This window comes from Oncorhynchus mykiss, chromosome 28, assembly GCF_057628025.1.
Source record: "Oncorhynchus mykiss isolate SJ-2025 chromosome 28, ASM5762802v1, whole genome shotgun sequence".
NCBI classification, from domain to species: domain Eukaryota; kingdom Metazoa; phylum Chordata; class Actinopteri; order Salmoniformes; family Salmonidae; genus Oncorhynchus; species Oncorhynchus mykiss.
The window spans coordinates 43,409,130-43,434,631 of NC_143049.1; the positions used below are offsets into that span (position 1 = coordinate 43,409,130).

General features: G+C 48.6%; 1 protein-coding gene across 2 annotated transcripts in view; it reads left to right on the plus strand.

The window, feature by feature from the left end:
* Window positions 1–24,706, plus strand: part of LOC110508263 (casein kinase I) — a 47,039-nt gene extending 22,333 nt beyond the window's left edge. Inside the window, exons 4-12 of one of the 2 annotated variants that reach the window (XM_036966118.2) lie at window positions 1,276–1,424; window positions 4,864–5,098; window positions 13,598–13,683; window positions 14,903–14,987; window positions 15,161–15,306; window positions 15,698–15,781; window positions 16,711–16,812; window positions 20,822–20,928; window positions 22,418–24,706. In XM_036966118.2, the coding sequence (XP_036822013.2) occupies window positions 1,276–1,424; window positions 4,864–5,098; window positions 13,598–13,683; window positions 14,903–14,987; window positions 15,161–15,306; window positions 15,698–15,781; window positions 16,711–16,812; window positions 20,822–20,928; window positions 22,418–22,469 (1,046 nt within the window). In that variant the 3' untranslated portion in view covers window positions 22,470–24,706. The remainder of the gene's footprint in view (window positions 1–1,275; window positions 1,425–4,863; window positions 5,099–13,597; window positions 13,684–14,902; window positions 14,988–15,160; window positions 15,307–15,697; window positions 15,782–16,710; window positions 16,813–20,821; window positions 20,929–22,417) is intronic. The other variant, XM_036966120.2, reaches the window with a different exon arrangement.
* Window positions 24,707–25,502: the final 796 nt, after the last annotated feature.

Sequence of the window (25,502 nt, forward strand, 5' to 3'; positions counted from 1 at the left end):
CTGCGTTTATTTTCAGCAAACTTAACATGTGTAAATATTTTTATGAACGTAGGATTCAACCACTGAGAGATAAACTGAACAAGTTCCACAGACATGTGACTAACAGAAATGGAGTAATGTGTCCCTGAACAAAGGGGGGTCAAAATCAAAAGTAACAGTCAGTATCTGGTGTGGCCACCAGCTGCATTAAGTACTGCAGTGCATCTCCTTCCCATGGACTGCACCAGATTTGCCAGTTCTTGATGTGAGATGTTACCCAACTCTTCCACCAAGGCACCTGCTAGTTCCCGGACATTTCTGGGGGTAATGGCCTTATCCCTCACCCTCCGATGCAACAGGTCCCGAACGTGCTCAATGGGATTGAGATCCGGGCTCTTCGCTGGCAGAACACTGATATTCTTGTCTTGCAGGAAATCACGCACAGAACGAGCAGTATGGCTGGTGGCATTGTCATGCTGGAGGGTCATGTCAGGAGGAGCCTGCAGGAAGGGTACCACATGAGGGAGGAGGATGTCTTCCCTGTAACGCACAGTGTTGAGATTGCCTACAATGACAACAAGCTCAGTCCGATGATGCTGTGACACACCGCCCCAGACCATGACAGTCTGAGCACTGATGGAGGGATTGTGTGTTCCTGGTGGAACTCGGGCAGTTGTTGTTGCCATCCTGTACCTGTCCCGCAGGTGTGATGTTCGGATGTACCGATCCTGTGCAGGTGTTGTTACACGTGGTCTGCCACTGCGAGGACGATCAGCTGTCGGTCCTGTCTCCCTGTAGCGCTGTCTTAGGCATCTCACAGTACAATCATTGCAGTTTATTGCCCTGGCCACATCTGCAGTCCTCATGCCTCCTAGCAGCATGCATAAGGCACGTTTACGCAGATGAGCAGGGACCCTGGGCATCTTTCTTTTGGCGTTTTTCAGAGTCAGTAGAAAGGCCTCTTTAGTGTCCTAAGTTTTCATAACTGTGACCTTAATTGCCTTCTGTCATTAATTGTTTATGGTGACCATTGACCAAGCATGGGAACTAGTGTTTAAACCCTTTACAATGAAGATCTGTGAAGTTATTTGGATTTTTACGAATTATCTTTGAAAGACAGGGTTCTGAAAAAGATCATTTTTTTATTTTAGCTGGTTCTTCACCTGCTGAAGAAATTGTCATTATTTTGCCCCCAAAATATTTTTTCCTAACAACCTATCTAGCCAAACCCTACCATCTTGTTTTCTTTAAATCAGTTCAGTTTTACTCACCGTCTGTGTCTCTCTCCATCTCCAGAGGGCGTCCCCCAGGTATTCTACTTCGGACCCTGTGGGAAGTATAATGCCATGGTTCTGGAGCTGCTGGGACCCAGTCTGGAAGACCTGTTTGATCTGTGTGACAGAACCTTCTCCCTCAAGACCGTCCTCATGATCGCCATTCAGCTGGTAGGAACACTCTCTCACTTCCTCTCTCTCTCTCTCACTTCCTCTCTCTCTCTCACTTCCTCTCTCTCTCTCTCACTTCCTCTCTCTCTCTCTCACTTCCTCTCTCTCTCTCTCTCACTTCCTCTCTCTCTCTCTCACTTCCTCTCTCTCACTTCCTCTCTCTCACTTCCTCTGGCTCGCTCGCTCTCTCGCTCTCTCTCTCTCTCGCTCACTCGCTCTCTCTCTCTCTTCTTACGGCTGAAATCCCGTTAACGGGATCAATATGACAACAGCCAGTGAAAGTGCAGGGCGCCAAATTCAAAACAACAGAAATCTCATAATTAAAATTCCTCAAACATACAAGTATCTTATACCATTTTAAAGGTAATCTTGTTGGTCAACCCACCAAAGTGTCCGATTTCAAATAGGCTTTACAGCGAAAGCACCACAAACGATTGTTAGGTCAGAGCCAAGTCACAGAAAAACACAGCCATTTTTCCAGCCAAAGAGTGGAGTCACAAAAAGCACACATTAATTTACATTAATACTCATCATAAATGTTGATGAAAATACAAGTGTTATACATGGAAATATAGATAATCTTCTCCTTAATGCAACCACCGTGTCAGATTTCAAAAAAGCTTTACGGAAAAAGCAAACCATGCAATCATCTGAGTACGGCGCTCAGAGACCCAACAAGCCAAAAAGATATCCGCCATATTGTGCAGTCAACAGAAGTCAGAAATAACATTATAAATATTCACTTACCTTTGATCTTCATCAGAATGCACTCCCAGGAATCCCAGTTCCACAATAAATGTTTGATTTGTTCGATAATGTCCATCATTTATGTCCAAATAGCTACTTTTGTTAGCACGTTTGGTAAATAAATCAAAACTCACGAAGCGCGTTCACTAGTTGCAGACAATGTCAAAAAGTTCCGTTACAGTCCGTAGAAACATGTCAAACGAAGTATAGAATCAATCTTTAGGATGTTTTTAACATAAATCTTCAATGTTCCAACCGGAGAATTCCTTTGTCTTGAGAAAAGCAAATGGAATGGGAGCTACCTCTCATGTGAATGCACGTGACCAGCTCATGGCTGCTGGCAGACCTCTGACTCATTCCCCTCTCATTCAGCCCCCCTTCACAGTAGAAGTCTCAAACAAGTTTCTAAAGACGGTCGACATCTAGTGGAAGCCTTAGGAAGTGCAAAATGACCAATTTCCCACTGTATTTTCAATAGGGGCTGAGTTGAAAATCGACCAACCTCAGATTTCCCACTTCCTGGTTGGATTTTTTTCTCAGGTTTTTGCCTGCCATATGAGTTCTGTTATACTCACAGACATCATTCAAACAGTTTTAGAAACTTCAGAGTGTTTTCTATCCAATACTACTAATAATATGCATATATTAGCAACTGGGACTGAGGAGCAGGCAGTTTACTCTGGGCACCTTATTCATCCAAGCTACTCAATACTGCCCCCAGCCATAAGAAGTTACATTGCAGAGTTATGTGCGTCCTTTCAAGCCCACCCTTCTAATTAACCCGTGGTGAGTTATTCACAATTTTGATGAACAAGTAAGGTTTTATATGTAAGATGGTTAAATAAAGAGCAAAATTATTGATTATTATATTTTGTGGTCTGGTCCTATAAGAGCTCTGTCACTTCCCACTATCCAAAGGTTTTGTGACAAACTCACACTCATTCTTATGTTTAATAAATGTATCGTATAGTGTGTGTGTGGCAGGTTTACAATCATGGCAAAAAACAACATTTGAGAGTGCGCTGACCCTGGTGCTAGAGGGGGTACAGCTGTGGCCGGCTGTCTTGTGGGTTGTTCTGTCACACGCCATCCCCCTCAACCTCTCCTCCATCCCCCACACCCTCTCCATCCCCCTCACCCTCTCCATCCCCCTCAACCTCTCCTCCATCCCCCACACCCTCTCCATCCCCCTCACCCTCTCCATCCCCCTCACCCTCTCCATCCCCCTCAACCTCTCCTTCCCCCTCACCCTCTCCATCCCCCTCACCCTCTCCATCCCCCTCACCCTCTCCATCCCCCTCACCCTCTCCATCCCCCTCACCCTCTCCATCCCCCTCACCCTCTCCGCCAGCAGTCTGATCCTCTCCTCTACTGCTCTGTTCTGCTCCTTCTCCTGTTGATGTTGGTTGAGGGGGTCTGGTTGAGGGGGTGGTGTTGTCCGGGTCTGGTTGAGGGGGTGGTGTTGTCCGGGTCTGGTTGAGGGGGTGGTGTTGTCCGGGTCTGGTTGAGGGGGTGATGTTGAGCTGGACTGTTATTTGTGCTGACTGGAGTGTGTTCCAGCTCCACCTGCCTTACCTCCAGCTGGGTGAATTTACCCTTCATTTCAATGAGGGAGGAGTACTCTGTGCTGGGAGGTTGACTTTCCCGCTTTGGGTTGCTTGTCTGTGGGGTTATATAATGATGTCTGGTCTGACCCGCTTGGGGTGGGGGTATCATTCTCAAGAGAGCGCTTCTCCTGCTGGGCTAATTCTTTGATTAGGTGAAAGTCCAGCTGAAACTGTTTGGGGTTGCCCTGTACCATTACTGTTCCAGATTTATATTAGCTGACTGTATCCTGAGTTATCCCCCATCGCTACCCCCCCCCCCCCCCCCCCCCCCCAGTAGAGGGGATGGTCTGGTTAATATAGCACCATGCCAGGGGATGGTCTGGTTAATATAGCACTGTACCAGGGGATGGTCTGGTTAATATAGCACTGTACCAGGGGATGGTCTGGTTAATATAGCACTGTGCCAGGGGATGGTCTGGTTAATATAGCACTGTGCCAGGGGATGGTCTGGTTAATGTAGCACTGTACCAGGGGATGGTCTGGTTAATGTAGCACTGTGCCAGGGGATGGTCTGGTTAATATAACACTGTACCAGGGGATGGTCTGGTTAATATAGCACTGTGCCAGGGGATGGTCTGGTTAATATAGCACTGTGCCAGGGAATGGTCTGGTTAATATAGCACTGTACCAGGGGATGGTCTGGTTAATATAGCACTGTACCAGGGGATGGTCTGTGTGGAAGATTAAGTTGCTTCTGTTCTTATTTTTATAACAGTCAGCAAAAAGTGTCAGTTAATTTTCCCATAAGCACTTTCTTTTTGTCCTCTTCGTGCCTTATCATTTTTTACACCCAGAGGGTACTGTGTTGTAATGACCTCTGGACTACTGGAGGGGGCTTTGAGTCTCTCCTGCTGTTGGGCTCAAGGGCTTTGACACCACTCACTTCACACCTCCATGCTAATTGAAGATGTATCTGTTCTAGGAATCCTTAACGTAGCATTCAGTCCTTTATAAAGTAAAACATATCGTCGTAATATAATTATTCTTCTTCGCTTTAAAAAAGCTTCTCTCTCACTTGATCTCTATCACCCGGTCTGTCTCGTCTTCCTCCTTCCTCTCATCCCTCTCCTGCCTCCCTCCCCCAGATCACGCGGATGGAGTTCGTCCACACCAGGAGTCTGATCTACCGGGACGTGAAGCCAGAGAACTTCCTGGTTGGCCGGCCCGGCAGCAAGCGGCAGCACACCATCCACATCATCGACTTCGGCCTGGCCAAAGAGTACATCGACCCTGAGACCAAGAAACACATCCCTTACAGGGAGCACAAGAGCCTGACGGGCACCGCACGTTACATGAGCGTCAATACTCACCTGGGCAAAGGTAAACAGCCTGACAGGCACCACACCCTACATGAGCGTCAATACTCACCTGGGCAAAGGTAAACAGCCTGACGGGCTTCACACCCTACATGAGTGTCAATACTCACCTGGGTAAAGGTAAACAGCCTGACAGGCACCACACCCTACATGAGCATCAATACTCACCTGGGCAAAGGTAAACAGCCTGATGGGCACCACACCCTACATGAGTGTCAATACTCACCTGGGCAAAGGTAAACAGCCTGACGGGCACCACACCCTACATGAGTGTCAATACTCACCTGGGTAAAGGTAAACAGCCTGACAGGCACCACACCCTACATGAGCATCAATACTCACCTGGGTAAAGGTAAACAGCCTGATGGCACCACACACTACATGAGCATCAATACTCACCTGGGCAAAGGTAAACAGCCTGACGGGCACCACACCCTACATGAGCATCAATACTCACCTGGGCAAAGGTAAACAGCCTGATGGGCACCACACCCTACATGACCATCAATACTCACCTGGGCAAAGGTAAACAGCCTGACGGGCACCACACCCTACATGACCATCAATACTCACCTGGGCAAAGGTAAACAGCCTGATGGGCACCACACCCTACATGAGTGTCAATACTCACCTGGGCAAAGGTAAACAGCCTGACGGGCACCACACCCTACATGAGCATCAATACTCACCTGGGCAAAGGTAAACAGCCTGACGGGCACCACACGTTACATGAGCATCAATACTCACCTGGGCAAAGGTAAACAGCCTGACGGGCACCACACGTTACATGAGCATCAATACTCACCTGGGCAAAGGTAAACAGCCTGACAGGCACCACACCCTACATGACCATCAATACTCACCTGGGCAAAGGTAAACAGCCTGACAGGCACCACACCCTACATGAGTGTCAATACTCACCTGGGCAAAGGTAAACAGCCTGACAGGCACCACACCCTACATGAGCGTCAATACTCACCTGGGCAAAGGTAAACAGCCTGACGGGCACCACACCCTACATGAGTGTCAATACTCACCTGGGCAAAGGTAAACAGCCTGACGGGCTTCACACCCTACATGAGCGTCAATACTCACCTGGGTAAAGGTAAACAGCCTGACGGGCACCACACCCTACATGAGTGTCAATACTCACCTGGGCAAAGGTAAACAGCCTGACAGGCACCACACCCTACATGAGTGTCAATACTCACCTGGGCAAAGGTAAACAGCCTGACGGCACCACACCCTACATGAGCATCAATACTCACCTGGGTAAAGGTAAACAGCCTGACATGCACCACATGTTACATGAGCATCAATACTCACCTGGGCAAAGGTAAACAGCCTGACGGGCACCACACACTACATGAGCATCAATACTCACCTGGGTAAAGGTAAACAGCCTGACAGGCACCACACCCTACATGAGCATCAATACTCACCTGGGTAAAGGTAAACAGCCTGACGGGCACCACACCCTACATGAGCGTCAATACTCACCTGGGCAAAGGTAAACAGCCTGACAGGCACCACACCCTACATGAGCATCAATACTCACCTGGGCAAAGGTAAACAGCCTGATGGGCACCACACCCTACATGAGTGTCAATACTCACCTGGGCAAAGGTAAACAGCCTGATGGGCACCACACCCTACATGAGCGTCAATACTCACCTGGGCAAAGGTAAACAGCCTGACAGGCACCACACCCTACATGAGCGTCAATACTCACCTGGGCAAAGGTAAACAGCCTGATGGGCACCACACCCTACATGAGCATCAATACTCACCTGGGCAAAGGTAAACAGCCTGACGGGCACCACACCCTACATGAGCATCAATACTCACCTGGGTAAAGGTAAACAGCCTGATGGCACCACACACTACATGAGTGTCAATACTCACCTGGGCAAAGGTAAACAGCCTGACGGACACCACACCCTACATGAGTGTCAATACTCACCTGGGCAAAGGTAAACAGCCTGACGGGCACCACACCCTACATGACCATCAATACTCACCTGGGCAAAGGTAAACAGCCTGACGGGCACCACACCCTACATGAGCATCAATACTCACCTGGGTAAAGGTAAACAGCCTGACGGGCACCACACCCTACATGAGCATCAATACTCACCTGGGTAAAGGTAAACAGCCTGACGGACACCACACCCTACATGAGTGTCAATACTCACCTGGGCAAAGGTAAACAGCCTGACGGGCACCACACCCTACATGACCATCAATACTCACCTGGGCAAAGGTAAACAGCCTGACGGGCACCACACCCTACATGAGCGTCAATACTCACCTTGACTTTTTCCACATTTTGTTGTGTTATAGCCTGAATTGAAAATTGATTAAATTTAGATTGTTTTTGTCATTTGCCTACACACAATACCACAATGTCAAAGTGGAGGGCCGGCAGGGATGTCCTTGTCCCATTGTGCACTAGCGACTCCTGTGGCGGGCTGACCGCTGACAAGGGTCAGGTGTACGGTCTTTCCCTCCGACACATTGGTGCGGCTGGCTTCCGGGTTAAGTAGGCGTTGTGTCAAGAAGCAGCACGGCTCTCGACCTAAAACAAACAATTTACATCAGCCAGGTAGAGACATTTCATCAGCAGGCTGGCCTACATAGCCTAGAGACATTTCATCAGCAGGCTGGCCTGCATAGCCTAGAGACATTTCATCAGCAGGCTGGCCTACATAGCCTAGAGAGACATTTCATCAGCAGGCTGGCCTACATAGCCTAGAGAGACATTTCATCAGCAGGCTGGCCTACATAGCCTAGAGAGACATTTCATCAGCAGGCTGGCCTAGAGAGACATTTCATCAGCAGGCTGGCCTACATAGCCTAGAGAGACATTTCAGCAGCAGGCTGGCCTAGAGAGACATTTCATCAGCAGGCTGGCCTACATAGCCTAGAGAGACATTTCATCAGCAGGCTGGCCTAGAGAGACATTTCATCAGCAGGCTGGCCTACATAGCCTAGAGACATTTCATCAGCAGGCTGGCCTAGAGAGACATTTCATCAGCAGGCTGGCCTACATAGCCTAGAGAGACATTTCATCATCAGGCTGGCCTACATAGCCTAGAGACATTTCATCAGCAGGCTGGCCTACATAGCCTAGAGAGACATTTCATCAGCAGGCTGGCCTAGAGAGACATTTCATCAGCAGGCTGGCCTACATAGCCTAGAGAGACATTTCAGCAGCAGGCTGGCCTGCATAGCCTAGAGACATTTCAGCAGCAGGCTGGCCTACATAGCCTAGAGACATTTCAGCAGCAGGCTGGCCTACATAGCCTAGAGAGACATTTCAGCAGCAGGCTGGTCTACATAACCTAGAGAGACATTTCAGCTGCAGGCTGGCCTACATAACCTACAGAGACATTTCAGCAGCAGGCTGGCCTAGAGAGACATTTCAGCAGCAGGCTGGCCTACATAGCCTAGAGAGACATTTCAGCAGCAGGCTGGCCTGCATAGCCTAGAGACATTTCAGCAGCAGGCTGGCCTACATAGCCTAGAGACATTTCAGCAGCAGGCTGGCCTACATAGCCTAGAGAGACATTTCAGCAGCAGGCTGGTCTACATAACCTAGAGAGACATTTCAGCTGCAGGCTGGCCTACATAACCTACAGAGACATTTCAGCAGCAGGCTGGCCTAGAGAGACATTTCAGCAGCAGGCTGGCCTACATAGCCTAGAGAGACATTTCAGCAGCAGGCTGGCCTACATAGCCTAGAGAGACATTTCATCAGCAGGCTGGCCTACATAGCCTAGAGAGACATTTCAGCAGCAGGCTGGCCTGCATAGCCTAGAGACATTTCAGCAGCAGGCTGGCCTACATAGCCTAGAGAGACATTTCATCAGCAGGCTGGCCTAGAGAGACATTTCATCAGCAGGCTGGCCTACATAGCCTAGAGACATTTCATCATCAGGCTGGCCTACATAGCCTAGAGACATTTCATCAGCAGGCTGGCCTACATAGCCTAGAGAGACATTTCATCAGCAGGCTGGCCTAGAGAGACATTTCATCAGCAGGCTGGCCTACATAGCCTAGAGAGACATTTCATCAGCAGGCTGGCCTACATAGCCTAGAGAGACATTTCAGCAGCAGGCTGGCCTGCATAGCCTAGAGACATTTCAGCAGCAGGCTGGCCTACATAGCCTAGAGACATTTCAGCAGCAGGCTGGCCTACATAGCCTAGAGAGACATTTCATCAGCAGGCTGGCCTACATAACCTAGAGAGACATTTCAGCCGCAGGCTGGCCTACATAACCTACAGAGACATTTCAGCAGCAGGCAGGCCTAGAGAGACATTTCAGCAGCAGGCTGGCCTACATAGCCTAGAGAGACATTTCAGCAGCAGGCTGGCCTACATAGCCTAGAGAGACATTTCAGCAGCAGGCTGGCCTACATAGCCTAGAGAGACATTTCATCAGCAGGCTGGCCTAGAGAGACATTTCATCAGCAGGCTGGCCTACATAGCCTAGAGACATTTCATCAGCAGGGGTGCCTAGAGAGACATTTCATCAGCAGGCTGGCCTACATAGCCTAGATAGACATTTCATCATCAGGCTGGCCTACATAGCCTAGAGACATTTCATCAGCAGGCTGGCCTACATAGCCTAGAGAGACATTTCAGCAGCAGGCTGGCCTGCATAGCCTAGAGACATTTCATCAGCAGGCTTGCCTAGAGAGACATTTCATCAGCAGGCTGGCCTACATAGCCTAGAGAGACATTTCATCAGCAGGCTGGCCTACATAGCCTAGAGAGACATTTCAGCAGCAGGCTGGCCTGCATAGCCTAGAGACATTTCAGCAGCAGGCTGGCCTACATAGCCTAGAGAGATATTTCATCAGCAGGCTGACCTAGAGAGACATTTCATCAGCAGGCTGGCCTACATAGCCTAGAGAGACATTTCATCAGCAGGCTGGCCTACATAGCCTAGAGAGACATTTCAGCAGCAGGCTGGCCTGCATAGCCTAGAGACATTTCAGCAGCAGGCTGGCCTACATAGCCTAGAGACATTTCAGCAGCAGGCTGGCCTAGAGAGACATTTCAGCAGCAGGCTGGCCTACATAGCCTAGAGAGACATTTCAGCAGCAGGCTGGCCTACATAGCCTAGAGAGACATTTCAGCAGCAGGCTGGCCTACATAGCCTAGAGAGACATTTCACCAGCAGGCTGGCCTACATAGCCTAGAGAGACATTTCATCAGCAGGCTGGCCTAGAGAGACATTTCAGCAGCAGGCTGTCCTACATAGCCTAGAGAGACATTTCAGCAGCAGGCTGGCCTACATAGCCTAGAGAGACATTTCAGCAGCAGGCTGGCCTACATAGCCTAGAGAGACATTTCACCAGCAGGCTGGCCTACATAGCCTAGAGAGACATTTCATCAGCAGGCTGGCCTAGAGAGACATTTCAGCAGCAGGCTGTCCTACATAGCCTAGAGAGACATTTCAGCAGCAGGCTGGCCTACATAGCCTAGAGAGACATTTCAGCAGCAGGCTGGCCTACATAGCCTAGAGAGACATTTCAGCAGCAGGCTGGCCTACATAGCCTAGAGAGACATTTCAGCAGCAGGCTGGCCTACATAGCCTAGAGAGACATTTCAGCAGCAGGCTGGCCTACATAGCCTAGAGAGACATTTCAGCAGCAGGCTGGCCTACATAGCCTAGAGAGACATTTCAGCAGCAGGCAGAGTGTTATAGTTCATATAATGAAATCAGTCAATTTAATTCAATGAATGGACTTCACATGACTGGGAATAGAGATATAAATCTGTTGGTCACAGATACCCTAAAGAAAATGGGCCTCAGGATCTCGTCACAGTATTTCTGTGCATTCAAATTGCCATCGATTTAAAAAAAAAAAAATTGTGTTCGTTGTCCATAACTTATTCCTGCCAACCTCCACCGTGGTGCCCTCTGTTCACAATGTTGACGTCAGCAAACCGCTCGCCTTGGGTCTGCGGTTGTGAGGCTGGTTGGATGTTCTGCCAAATTCTTTAAAAAATAAGCTCTGGTGGACTTTCCTGCAGTCGGCATGCCACGCACCCTCAACTTGAGACATCTGTGGCATTGTTGTTTGACAACTGGACATAGGGGACTTTTATTGTCCCCAGCACAAGGTGCACCTGTGTAATGATAATGCTGTTTAATCAGCTTCTTGATATGCCACACCTGACAGGTGGATGGATTATATTGGAATAGAAGCCTTTCCTAATCATGTCCAATCAATCTAATTTACCACAGGTGGACTCCATGTTGTAGAAACATCAAGGGTGATCAATGGAAACAGGATATACCTGAGCTCAATTTCGAGTCTTATAGTAAAGGGTCTGAATACTTATGTAAATGTGATATTTCTGTTTTTATTTATACATTTGTAGAATAAGGCTGTAACGGAACAAAATGTGGATAAAGTCAAGGGGTATGAATACTTTTTGAAATGCCCCGTAAGTGGTTTGCTTATTCCAAAATTAAGCATTCGCTTGGTAACAGCTGAGAATCCTCCTGGTTATGATTCATTTGGTGCAGCAAACTGTGACTAGTCTTTGAGTTACTAGTATACGTACAGTACCAGTCAAAAGTTTGGACAGACCTACTCATTCAAGGGTTTTTCTTTATTTTGACTATTTTCTACATTGTAGAAAAGTAGTGAAGACATCAAAACTATGAAATAACACGTATGGAATCATGTTGTAACCAAAAAAGTATTAAACAAATAAAAATATATTTTATATTTGAGATTCTTCAAAATAGCCACCCTTTGCCTTGATGCAGCTGGTTGAGAGAATGCCTTGACGAAGCTGGTTGAGAGAATGCCTTGACGAAGCTGGTTGAGAGAATGCCTTGATGAAGCTGGTTGAGAGAATGCCTTGATGAAGCTGGTTGAGAGAATGCCTTGATGAAGCTGGTTGAGAGAATGCCTTGATGAAGCTGGTTGAGAGAATGCCTTGATGAAGCTGGTTGAGAGAATGCCTTGATGAAGCTGGTTGAGAGAATGCCTTGACGAAGCTGGTTGAGAGAATGCCTTGATGAAGCTGGTTGAGAGAATGCCTTGACGAAGCTGGTTGAGAGAATGCCTTGATGAAGCTGGTTGAGAGAATGCCTTGACGAAGCTGGTTGAGAGAATGCCTTGACGAAGCTGGTTGAGAGAATGCCTTGACGAAGCTGGTTGAGAGAATGCCTTGACGAAGCTGGTTGAGAGAATGCCTTGACGAAGCTGGTTGAGAGAATGCCTTGACGAAGCTAGTTGAGAGAATGCCTTGACGAAGCTGGTTGAGAGAATGCCTTGATGAAGCTGGTTGAGAGAATGCCTTGACGAAGCTGGTTGAGAGAATGCCTTGATGAAGCTGGTTGAGAGAATGCCTTGATGAAGCTGGTTGAGAGAATGCCTTGACGAAGCTGGTTGAGAGAATGCCTTGATGAAGCTGGTTGAGAGAATGCCAAAAGTATGCAAAGCTGTCAAGGCAAAGGGTGGCTATTTGAAGAATTTCGAATATAAAATATATTTATAATGTATTTTTTTGGTTACTACATGATACCTTATGTGTTATTTGATGTCTTCACTATTATTCTACAATGTGTAACATTTTCTAAATAATCCCTTGAATGAGTAGGTGTGTCCAAACTTTTGACTGGGGTGTGTGTGTGTGTGTGTGTGCGTGAAACTGTGTTGCAATTGCAGGTAGCCTAGTGGTTAGAACGTTGGACTAGTAACCGAGAGGTTGCAAGATCGAATCCCTGAGCCGACAAGGTACAAATCTGTCGTTCTGGCCCTGAACAAGGCAGTTAACCCCCTGTTCCCAGGCCGTCACTGAAAATAAGGACTGACTTGCCTAGTTATATGAAGGTAAAATAAATCTAAAATGGCCTCGTTAGCGTTCTCTAATGCAGTACATGAACTTGTTAGCATTGCTAACCTACAGATTACACTATCAGTGGGGTTTGAAAACAGCACCCCTTGTGTTCATTGCCGGCATTACTGAATGTCCCGCTATGGCCCAAGGTCTGACAGTCTGGATACGGCCAATGCCTTGATACCTTCATCTACTTCCTGAGTTTTAGGACATTCTAACCTATCCCTTATTAGCAGTGGAAGTCTCTATGGTTAGTATCAGTTCAAGGCGTTGGACTGCATCAAGCCGTGTGTGTGTTTACGTTAAGCCTGAGGAATCTCATGTTTAATCAATTCTGATCCCAAAAAATGTTTTGTTGTTGAAAATTCTCAAACTTTACACTGCCTCTGTTGTCCAACTTGAGGTATTTTAGGGTTAGTTTCACAGGGCTAGTTGAAAGTCCAGGAGTAGGTTTAACCTGGATCTGAGAAACGAGCTCTTACATATTACATTTTCTATGACCATCTTTCAATCAGGGTTAATAATGTTTGTTCGGTTTATCTGGGTCAACAGTGTGTATTATCAGGAACTCAATTTGTTCCTGTGTTTGAAGATGTTTCTGTCTGTGTGTGTGTGTTTCCTGTATCTCTGCAGAACAAAGCAGGAGAGATGACCTGGAAGCTCTAGGTCACATGTTCATGTACTTCCTGCGAGGCAGTCTGCCCTGGCAAGGCCTGAAGGTAGGAACAAACACACCCGTTTTACTAACCTTATTAACACCTAACCGCTAAGGTTAAGGAAGCCTCATGCAGATGTGAAATGTCCCCACCAAGGACATTTTTCTTTGTTTTACTCGTCTTTTTTGGGGGAATTTCAGTTCCCCCATGAGGATACAGGAACAAGACCACACTAACAGAGTCCCCTCTGTCTATACACTATATATCCAGTAAATGTGGAAAGTATTCAGACCCCTTGACCTTTACAGTTGGAGTGTTATTCTAAAATGCATTAATTAAATACATATTGTTTTCCCTCATCAATCTACACACAATTCCCCATAATGACAAAGCAAAAACAAAGCACACGGAGCATTGGCACAGCCTTCTGATAATGTGGTCTATGTTGCTCAAAGGTCCATGTTAGGACCGCTACTGTCAGACTGTCTGTCGACTAGACCTCACTACTTTATCAGTCCAGACAGACACACAGCCTTCAGGCACAGATCTCCATCTCACATCGTTGTTTCCGTGTGCCAGGGCGTTGTTTCCGTGTGCCAGGGCGTTGTTTCCGTGTGCCAGGGCGTTGTTTCCGTGTGCCAGGGCGTTGTTTCCGTGTGCCAGGGCGTTGTTTCCGTGTGCAGCAGAACCTTTCTCGTGACTAAGTACTGACTCTCTTAATCATCCAAATGAACCTTCATTATCTCTTACACCACCTCCCTCCCTCCCTTCTACCCTCCCTCCCTCTTTCCCTTCCACCCTCCCTCCCTCTTTCCACTCTCCCTCCCTCCCTCCCTCCCTCCTTCCACTCTCCCTCCCTCCCTCCTTCCACTCTCCCTCCCTCCCTCCTTCCACTCTCCCTCCCTCCCTCCCTCCCTCCTTCCTTCCACCCTCCCTCCCTCCCTCCCTCCCTCCCTCCCTCCCTCCCTCCCTCCCTCCCTCCCTCCCTCCCTCCCTCCCTCCCTCCCTCCCTCCCTCCCTCCCTCCCACTCTCTCCCTCTTTCCACTCTCTCCCTCTTTCCACTCTCTCCCTCTTTCCACTCTCTCCCTCCCTCCTTCCACTCTCTCTCTCTCCCTCCCTCCTTCCACTCTCTCTCCCTCCCTCCCTCCTTCCACTCTCTCTCCCTCCCTCCTTCCACTCTCTCTCCCTCCCTCCTTCCACTCTCTCTCCCTCCCTCCTTCCACTCTCTCTCCCTCCCTCCTTCCACTCTCTCTCCCTCCCTCCTTCCACTCTCCCTCCCAGGCAGACACTCTGAAGGAGCGCTATCAGAAGATAGGTGACACCAAGAGAACCACGCCCATCGAGGTGCTGTGTGAGAGCTTCCCAGGTCCGGGTCTCTTCTCTTTGTCCTTCTTTCTGTCCAACTTCTAGTTCCTTTCAGTACTTTAGGTTATCCTGCTGGTTAGGAGTAAATAACTACGTAACACCTGAAATATTGGAAAGGTATTTCATTGTGTTTTTCCTACCTGTATTTAATGTGTTTTTTTCTCCTTGTTGAAGAGATGGCCACCTACCTGCGTTATGTGGGTTCTCTGGACTTCTTGGAGAAGCCGGACTACGACTACTTACGGAAACTCTTCACCGACCTCTTCGATAGCAACGGCTACGTCTTTGATTACGAGTACGACTGGGTCGGCAAGCCACTGGTCAGTCCATATCTCTACTATTAATGCTCTGTCTCTCTGCAGGACAACGGGCCTCATGTATCAGCATGCATATCATTGATATACATGGGATTCACGCTATAGTTTGGATTCTTACTAAGTTAGATGGATGAGTTTATCAGAAAGGTAACAACAATTACTGTTTAGTTTTAACCATGCCCTTTAACCCCTCTCCTCAGTACAGTCATATTAGCTGTTTAGTTTTAATCATGACCTTTAACCCCTCTCCTCAGTACAGTCCTATTGATGACCTTTAACCCCTCAGTACACTCCTATTGGCTGTTTAGTTTTAATCATGACCTTTAACCCCTCTCCTCAGTACAGTCCTATTGGCTGTTTAGTTTTAATCATGACCTTTAACCCCTCTCCTCAGCCTACTCCCATTGGTCCAGTCCCCAGTGAGACCCTCCTACAGTCCAGCAGTAGAGACAAGGCAACGCAGCAGACCAAAAACCAGGTAGGACACACACACACACACACACACTGAAGACCCAGTCCTTGATGAAGAACAGCAACTTCAGTTTCTCTTGATAGACTGACTTACAGCAAAACTGACAGAAGAATTTTCTGAGGAAAAAGCTCAACATTTTTTAATTCAAATTTCACACGTCATTCTCTGCATTAGCTGAATTTGACATTTTAGTGTTACTAACATAACTGTAGCCTGGTCCACATGCACTGGTACTTCTGCCAACTCAATCATCATTGTCAAGCCAAACAGACTGGTACCCAGGCTATATTAAAGAGACCAGAAACAGACTGGTACCCAGGCTATATTAAAGAGACCAGAAACAGACTGGTTTCAGTCTCCGACCGTCAACTTGTTCAGACGTTTGTGCTTCTGCATGTCACGTGCATGCCCCCCCCCCACGTCACCACACTGCCCCTCAGGTCTGTCTGTCTGTGTCCTCTGGTTGAGCACTGTCTAAGTAGCTGTCTAACTGCTTCTGCACAAGAGGGAAAAGACACAACCTCTTTAAACTTAATTGTTTTTTTTCTTTCCTTTTACACTCCTCCATCTCCTTCCTCCTTTACCATCTCCTCCTTCATCTCTCTTCTTCCTCCCTTTATTTCTCCCCCTTCGTCCTGCCCTCCCTCCATCTCTCCCTCTTTGTCCTGTCCTCCCTCCATCTCTCCCTCTTCGTCCTGCCCTCCCTCCATCTCTCCCTCTTTGTCCTGTCCTCCCTCCATCTCTCCCTCTTTGTCCTGCCCTCCCTCCATCTCTCCCTCTTTGTCCTGCCCTCCCTCCATCTCTCCCTCTTTGTCCTGCCCTCCCTCCATCTCTCCCTCTTTGTCCTGCCCTCCCTCCATCTCTCCCTCTTTGTCCTGTCCTCCCTCCATCTCTCCCTCTTTGTCCTGTACTCTCTTCCCTTGCTGTCGCACCAGTCGCCAGAACCCAAAGGAAGTGAGTCCCAGCCCACTCCAGTGACCAATAGGGAGCTGCTGGGGTCTCATCTAACAGCTGATAGGCTGGGGGGCTCCGTCCAGGTACTGGGCAGTGGTTGTAGTCCCTCGATGATAAACACTGTCTTCATTCTTTCTACTGTATGTCTTTCTTTTCCATTTTCTCTTTGCTCTGTTCTTTCCTCGCTCCTTTTGCTATTGTTTCTTTTGCACAAGGTCTCTATTTCAGTCGGTTCACTATAGGCTGAAACCTTATTCAATCACACCTAACCGGCCAATCAAATCTTTGTGGCCGTTAGCCCAACGTATCTGTATAGTACCCACAATGCTCTGGTTTCTTCTTCACGTGTCTAGTATTTTTAGCAGCTCTCCTCAGAAAACGTAGTGTTTAACTGTTACCAATCCATCACACGGTGTTATTAAGTGGCTTCTCTTCTATTGACAGGAACTCTGTTAACTTCTGCTTCACTTTACAGAGTGCTATTTTTGTCATCAACTAGCTAACGTTATACAGTTCCTGTAGTCTAGTTTGCACACAATTAGTGCTGTTGTCCCACTAATACCCTGGTGTCTGGTGTCTGGCTCGCCGTCGGTCCCCACCGTTTGGAGTTAGCTGAACGGCCAAGTGTCACCTGTTATGGCTGCAATTCCGATACCGGGATTGAAATGACAACTACCAGTGAAAATAGAGGGCGCTGAATTTAAACCACAGAAATCTCATAATTACAATTCCTAAAACATACATGTGTCTTATATCATTTTAAGGCTATTCTCGTTGTTAATCCCACCAAAGTGTCCGATTTCAAATAGGCTTTTCAGCGAAAGCACTACAAACGATTATGTTAGGTCTCCACCAAACCACAATAAGCACAGCCATTTTCCAGCAAAATATAGCATTCACAAAAAGCATAAATAAAGATAAAATTAATCACTAACCTTAAATTATCTTCATCAGATGACACTCATAGGACTTCATGTTACACAATACATGCATGTTTTGTTTGATAAAGTTCATATTTATATAAAAAAAATCTGAGTTTACATTGGCGCGTTAGATTCACTAGTTCCAAAAACGTCCAGTGATTTTGCATAGCCACATCGTTTCAACAGAAATACTCATCATAAATGTAGATGATAATACAAGTTATACACATGGAATTATAGATATACCTCTCCTTAATGCAACCGCTGTGTCAGATTTCAAAAAAAGTTTCAGGAAAAAGCAACCCATGCAATAATCTGAGACGGCGCTCAGAACAGTAGCCAAATTAGCCTCCATGTTGGAGTCAACAGAAACCAGAAAATACATGATAAATGTTTCCTTACCTTTGATGTACTTCATCAGAATGCAGTCCTAGGAATCCCAGGTCCACACTAAATGCTTGATTTGTTCGAAAATGTCTGTTATTTATGTCCAATTAGCTACTTTGGTTAGCGGGTTTGGTAAACAATTCCAAAGTCACAAAGCGCGTCCACTATAACATGACGAAATGTCCAAAAGTTCCGTAACAGTCAGTAGAAACATGTCAAACTGAATCAATCTTTAGAATGTTGTTTACATGCATCTTGAATAACGTAAAGTCAATAACACAATAGAAAAGTATATATACAGTGTGTGCAAATGAGGTGAGATTAGGGAGGTAAAGGCAATAAATAGGCCATAGTGGCAAAATAATTATAATTTAGCAATTAAACACTGGAGTGACAGATGTGCAGATGTGCAAGTAGAGATACTGGGGTGCAAAAGAGCAACAAAAATATATATATTGTGTGATATGAGTATATATATATTGAGTAATGAAAGATATGTAAACATTATTAAAGTGGCATGGTTTAAAGTGTCCAGTGATTGGGTCTCAATGTAGGCAGCAGCCTCTCTGAGTTAGTGGTGGCTGTTTAACAGTCTAATGCCCTTGAGATAGAAGCTGTTCTTCAGTCTCTCGGTCCCTGCTTTGATGCACCTGTACTGACCTCTCCTTCTGGATGATAGCGGGGTGAACAGGCAGTGGCTCGGGTGGTTGTTGTCCTTGACAATCTTTTTGGCCTTCCTGTGACATCGGGTGGTGTAGGTGTCCTGGAGGGTTTTGGGTGACAAGACACATTTCTTCAGCCTCCTGAGGTTGAAGAGGTGCTGCTGCTCCTTCTTCACCACACTGTCTGTGTGGGTGGACCATTTCAGTTTGTCTGTGATGTGTACGCCGAGGAACTTAACTTTCCACCTTCTCCACTACTGTCCCGTCGATGTGGATTGGGGGGGGGGGGGTGGGTGATCTCTCTGCTGTTTCCTGAAGTCCACGATCATATCCTTTGTTTGACGTTGAGTGAGAGGTTGTTTTCCTGGCACCACACTCCGAGGGCCCTCACCTCCTTCCTGTCTCGTCGTTGTTGGTAATCAAGCCCACTACTGTTGTGCCGTCTGCAAACTTGATGATTGAGTTGGAGGCGTGCATGGCCACGCAGTCATGGGTGAACAGGGAGTACAGGAAGGGGCTGAGAACGCACCCTTGTGGGACCCCAGTGTTGAGGGTCAGCGAAGTGGAAAGTCCAGGACCCAGTTGCACAGTGCGGGGTTGAGACCCAGGGCCTCGAGCTTGATGATGAGCTTGAAGGGTACTATTTTGTTGAAGGCTATAATCAATGAAGTGCATTCTTACATAGGTATTTCTCTTGTCCAGATGGGATAGGGCAGTGTGATGGTCTGTGGACCTGTTGGGGCGGTATGGAAACTGAAGTGGGTTTAGGGTGGCCAGTAAGGTGGAGGTGATATGATCCTTAACTAGCCTCAAAGCACTTCATGACAGAAGTGAGTGCTACGGGGCGGTAGTCATTTAGTTCAGTTACAAAATGCTCCCAATGTTCCAGTGGTCCTACTGCCTCTGACCAGTTTAACACCCGCCCCGTCCGGGGTTACGGCCCGCCCCGTCCGGGGTTACGGCCCGCCCCGTCCGGGGTTACGGCACCATCATAGACAGGTGTATCAAATCAAGCACACAGCCAGGCAATCTCTACAGACAAACATTGGCAGTAGAATGGGCTTTACTGAAGAGCTCAGTGACTTTCAATGGGCAACGTCATAGGATGCCTCCTTTCCAACAAGTCGGTTCCTCAAATTTCCTCAAAAAACGAAGTGCTGTTATTGTGAAGTGGAAACGTCTAGGAGCCAAAACAACAACTCAGCCACAAAGTGGGAGGCCACACAACCTCACAGATCGGGACCGCTGAGTTCTGAACAGTGTAAAAAAAAATTGTCTGTCCTCGTTTGCAACACTCACTACTGACTTCCAACCTGCTTCTGGAAGCAACGTCAGCACAAGAACTGTTCTTGTGAAATGGGTTTCCATGGCCCCAGATCACCATGTTCAACGCCAAGTATCGTCTGGAGTGGCGTAAAGCTCGTCGCAATTGGACTGTGGAGCAGTGGAAACACGTTCTCTGGAGTGATGAATCACGCTTCACCATCTGGCAGTCCGACGGACAAATCTGGGTTTGGCGGGTGCCAGGAGAACGCTACCTGCCCCAATGCCAACTGTAGTTTCATGGTTCGGAATAGGCCCTTAGTTCCAGTGAAGGGAAATCTTAACGCTACAGCATACAATGACGTTCTAGACGGTTCTGTGCTTCCTACTTTGTGGCAACAGTTTGGGGGGAGGCCCTTTCCTGTTTCCACATGACCATGCCCCCGTGCACTAAGCGAGGTCCATACAGAAATGGTTTGTCGAGATTAGTGTGGAAGAACTTGAATGGCCTGCACAGAGCCCTGACTTCAACCCCATTGAACACCTTTGGGATTAGTTAGAATGCTGACTGCGAGCCAGGCCTAGTCGCCCAACATCAGTACCTCAATGGAAGCAAGTTCCTGCAGCAATATTCTAACATCTAGTGGAAAGCCTTCCCAGAAGAATGGAGGCTGTTATAGTAGCAACCGAGAGAACAAGTCCATATTAATGCCCATGGTTTTTTAATTAGATGTTGGAGGAGCAGGTATTTACATACTTTTGGTCATGTAGTTTAGTGTTAGTGACATGACATATATTTATGACCACAGTAAGCCACCATTTTCTAACATCTAACTTTCCATGATGCTCCCCTGCAGGTGATGAGTTCGACCAATGGGGAGCTGAATACAGACGATCCGACTGCGGGCCACTCCAACGCCCCCATCACCGCCCCGGCCGAGGTGGAGGTGGCCGACGACACAAAGTAAGATGGACGCCCCCCACCCTCCGTCCCTCCTTCCGCCGTCCCCTCGTTCTTCCTCTGTCCCTCCTTCCTCCGTCCCCTCGTCCTTCCTCTGTCCCTCGTCCTTCCTCTGTCCCTCGTCCTTCCTCTGTCCCTCGTCCTTCCTCTGTCCCTCGTCCTTCCTCTGTCCCTCGTCCTTCCTCTGTCCCTCGTCCTTCCTCAGCCCCCACTTCCCCCGCCCCCCCCCTTCCTCTGCCCTCCGTCTCCTCCGATCCCTATCCTCCATCCCACCCTCTCCTTCCACCGTCCTCCGTCCCCCATGCCTTCTTCCCCAACACTCACTGCTCTAAGAATGAAGATGAAAATAAGCCCAGGGCTAGTACTTTTCAGACGGTGCTAATTGATATGTCCAGCTAGCCCGAAAGACCAGTGAGAGGTAGACTTTTCAAACATCTCAATGGAACAGCTTGTTGACCTGAATGTTACCGGGTCTTCTAGGCCAGCTGGCCAACATGTCCATCCTCTGGCTAAGAGACATGTATTAGTCTGGAATGTCGATGAATAAACACTGCAAAAAACACATACTAGGATCTGAGCCAGGTTGGCTATCTTGTTTGGCATGTAAATGTATATAATTATTGAGTTGCACCTGTTTTTGCCCTCAGAACAGCCTCAATTTGTCGGGGCGTTGACTCTACAAGGTGTTGAAATCGTTCCACAGGGATGCTGGCCCATGTTCCCTCTACAAGGTGTTGAAATCGTTCCACAGGGATGCTGGCCCATGTTCCCTCTACAAGGTGTTGAAATCGTTCCACAGGGATGCTGGCCCATGTTCCCTCTACAAGGTGTTGAAATCGTTCCACAGGGATGCTGGCCCATGTTTCCTCTACAAGGTGTTGAAAGCATTCCACAGGGATGCTGGCCCATGTTCCCTGTACAAGGTGTTGAAATCGTTCCACAGGGATGCTGGCCCATGTTTCCTCTACAAGGTGTTGAAAGCATTCCACAGGGATGCTGGCCCATGTTCCCTGTACAAGGTGTTGAAATCGTTCCACAGGGATGCTGGCCCATGTTGACTCCAATGCTTCCCACAGTTGTCAAGTTGGCTGGATTTCCTTTTGGGTGGTTGACCTTTCTTGACACACACAGGAAACTGTTGAGCGTGAAAAACCCAGCAGCGTTGCAGTTCTTGAATCAAACCGGTGCGCCTGGTACCTACTACCATACCCTGTTCAAAGGCACCCAAATGATTTGTCCTGCCCATTCACCCTCTGAATGGCACACATACACAATCCATGTCTCAAGGCTTAAAAATCATCCTTTAACCTGTCTCCTCCCCCTCATCTTCACTGATTGAAGTGGATTGAACAAGTGACATCGATAAGGGGTCTCATCTTTCATCGGTATTCACCTGGTCATGGAAAGAGCAGGTGTTCTTAATGTTTTGTATAGTCAGTGTCTGAGAACAATAAAGAATCTAATCCTATTGTTCATTTGTGTTCTGTTTCAGGTGCTGCTGTTTCTTTAAGAGGAGGACGAGGCAAGGCCTCCAGAGACACTAGTGAAGAGGAGAGGCCTCCAGAGACACTAGTGAAGAGGAGAGGCCTCCAGAGACACTAGTGAAGAGGAGAGGCCTCCAGAGACACTAGTGAAGAGGAGAGGCCTCCAGAGACACTAGTGAAGAGGAGAGGCCTCCAGAGACACTAGTGAAGAGGAGAGGCCTCCAGAGACACTAGTGAAGAGGAGAGGCCTCCAGGCGACACTGGTGAAGGGGAGAGGCCTCCAGAGACACTAGTGAAGAGGAGAGGCCTCCAGGCGACACTAGTGAAGGGGAGAGGCCTCCAGAAACACTAGTGAAGGGGAGAGGCCTCCAGAGACACTAGTGAAGGGGAGAGGCCTCCAGGCGACACTGGTGAAGGGGAGAGGCCTCCAGAGACACTGGTGAAGAGGAGAGGCCTCCAGAGACACTAGTGAAGGGGAGAGGCCTCCAGAGACACTAGTGAAGGGGAGAGGCCTCCAGGCGACACTGGTGAAGGGGAGAGGCCTCCAGAGACACTAGTGAAGGGGAGAGGCCTCCAGGCGACACTGGTGAAGAGGAGAGGCCTCCAGAGACACTAGTGAAGGGGAGAGGCCTCCAGAGACACTAGTGAAGGGGAGAGGCCTCCAGGCGACACTGGTGAAGAGGAGAGGCCTCCAGAGACACTAGTGAAGGGGAGAGGCCTCCAGAGACACTAGTGAAGGGGAGAGGCCTCCAGGCGACACTAGTGAAGGGGAGAGGCCTCCAGAGACACTGGTGAAGGGGAGAGGCCTCCAGGCGACACTGGTGAAGGGGAGAGGCCTCCAGGCGACACTGGTGAAGGGGAGAGGCCTCCAGGCGACACTGGTGAAGGGGAGAGGCCTCCAGAGACACTGGTGAAGGGGAGAGGCCTCCAGAGACACTGGTGAAGGGGAGAAGCCTCCAGAGACACTAGTGAAGGGGAGAGGCCTCCAGAGACACTAGTGAAGGGGAGAGGCCTCCAGAGACACTGGTGAAGGGGAGAGGCCTCCAGAGACACTAGTGAAGGGGAGAGGCCTCCAGAGACACTGGTGAAGGGGAGAAGCCTCCAGAGACACTAGTGAAGGGGAGAGGCCTCCAGAGACACTAGTGAAGGGGAGAGGCCTCCAGAGACACTAGTGAAGGGGAGAGGCCTCCAGAGACACTAGTGAAGGGGAGAGGCCTCCAGGCGACACTGGTGAAGAGGAGAGGCCTCCAGAGACACTGGTGAAGGGGAGAGGCCTCCAGAGACACTAGTGAAGGGGAGAGGCCTCCAGAGACACTAGTGAAGGGGAGAGGCCTCCAGGCGACACTGGTGAAGGGGAGAGGCCTCCAGAGACACTAGTGAAGGGGAGAGGCCTCCAGAGACACTAGTGAAGGGGAGAGGCCTCCAGAGACACTAGTGAAGGGGAGAGGCCTCCAGGCGACACTGGTGAAGGGGAGAGGCCTCCAGGCGACACTGGTGAAGGGGAGAGGCCTCCAGAGACACTAGTGAAGAGGAGAGGCCTCCAGAGACACTAGTGAAGGGGAGAGGCCTCCAGGCGACACTGGTGAAGGGGAGAGGCCTCCAGAGACACTAGTGAAGAGGAGAGGCCTCCAGGGACACTAGTGAAGGGGAGAGGCCTCCAGGGACACTAGTGAAGGGGAGAGGCCTCCAGGGACACTAGTGAAGAGGAGAGGCCTCCAGGCGACACTGGTGAAGAGGAGAGGCCTCCAGGCGACACTGGTGAAGGGGAGAGGCCTCCAGAGACACTAGTGAAGGGGAGAGGCCTCCAGAGACACTAGTGAAGGGGAGAGGCCTCCAGAGACACTGGTGAAGGGGAGAGGCCTCCAGAGACACTGGTGAAGGGGAGAGGCCTCCAGAGACACTAGTGAAGGGGAGAGGCCTCCAGAGACACTAGTGAAGGGGAGAGGCCTCCAGGCGACACTGGTGAAGAGGAGAGGCCTCCAGAGACACTGGTGAAGGGGAGAGGAACAAGGGAACAGCAAATTGAGCTGTGTGCTCTACACCCTGCTATCGCTCTCTTTGTACAGTTAGAGCGCTCCCTGTTGACCCTCCTGCAGTACTACAACACAGACTAACGCCTGCTGTGATGACCTGCCTTGTGCAGACAGACAGGCAGGCAGGACCCAACGGGCCAGAACCATGATTGTCTGTGTGCTTGGCGGAAAGATAACCCTCATAACGGACTGATGAATGAAAAAATGGACGGATGGATAGAGAGAGAGCCAGAAAAGACCTGCGATATTATTGGAGGACAGAAAGACTGTTGGAAACTGTAGGACAGAGAAACAGACGACTGTAACACATGAAGAGTGAGTGATACATGCTCCATTCACCAAGTCGTTTCTGATCACAGCTCCAGTATAACAGAAATAGGGAAATGCGTGTACACCAGAACCAGAAGAAACATTACCATGAATACTGCTTCCTTTTTGTTTTTTAAAATGACGTTTTGAAACACACCCAGTTGTTGAACACTGGAACTTCATTAGAGCGTCTTCAGGAAACACATATTTTTCTTTATTTCATTCTGTTTTCTCTTATTTCCTATGGATGGATGGATGGATGGATGGATGGATGGACATGGATGGATGGATGGACATGGATGGATGGATGGACATGGATGGATGGATGGACATGGATGGATGGATGGACATGGATGGATGGATGGACATGGATGGATGGATGGACATGGATGGATGGATGGACATGGATGGATGGATGGATGGACATGGATGGATGGATGGACATGGATGGACATGGATGGATGGATGGACATGGATGGATGGATGGACATGGATGGATGGATGGACATGGATGGATGGATGGACATGGATGGATGGATGGACATGGATGGATGGATGGACATGGATGGATGGATGGATGGACATGGATGGATGGATGGACATGGATGGATGGATGGACATGGATGGACATGGACATGGATGGATGGATGGACATGGATGGATGGATGGACATGGATGGATGGATGGACATGGATGGATGGATGGACATGGATGGATGGATGGACATGGATGGATGGATGGACATGGATGG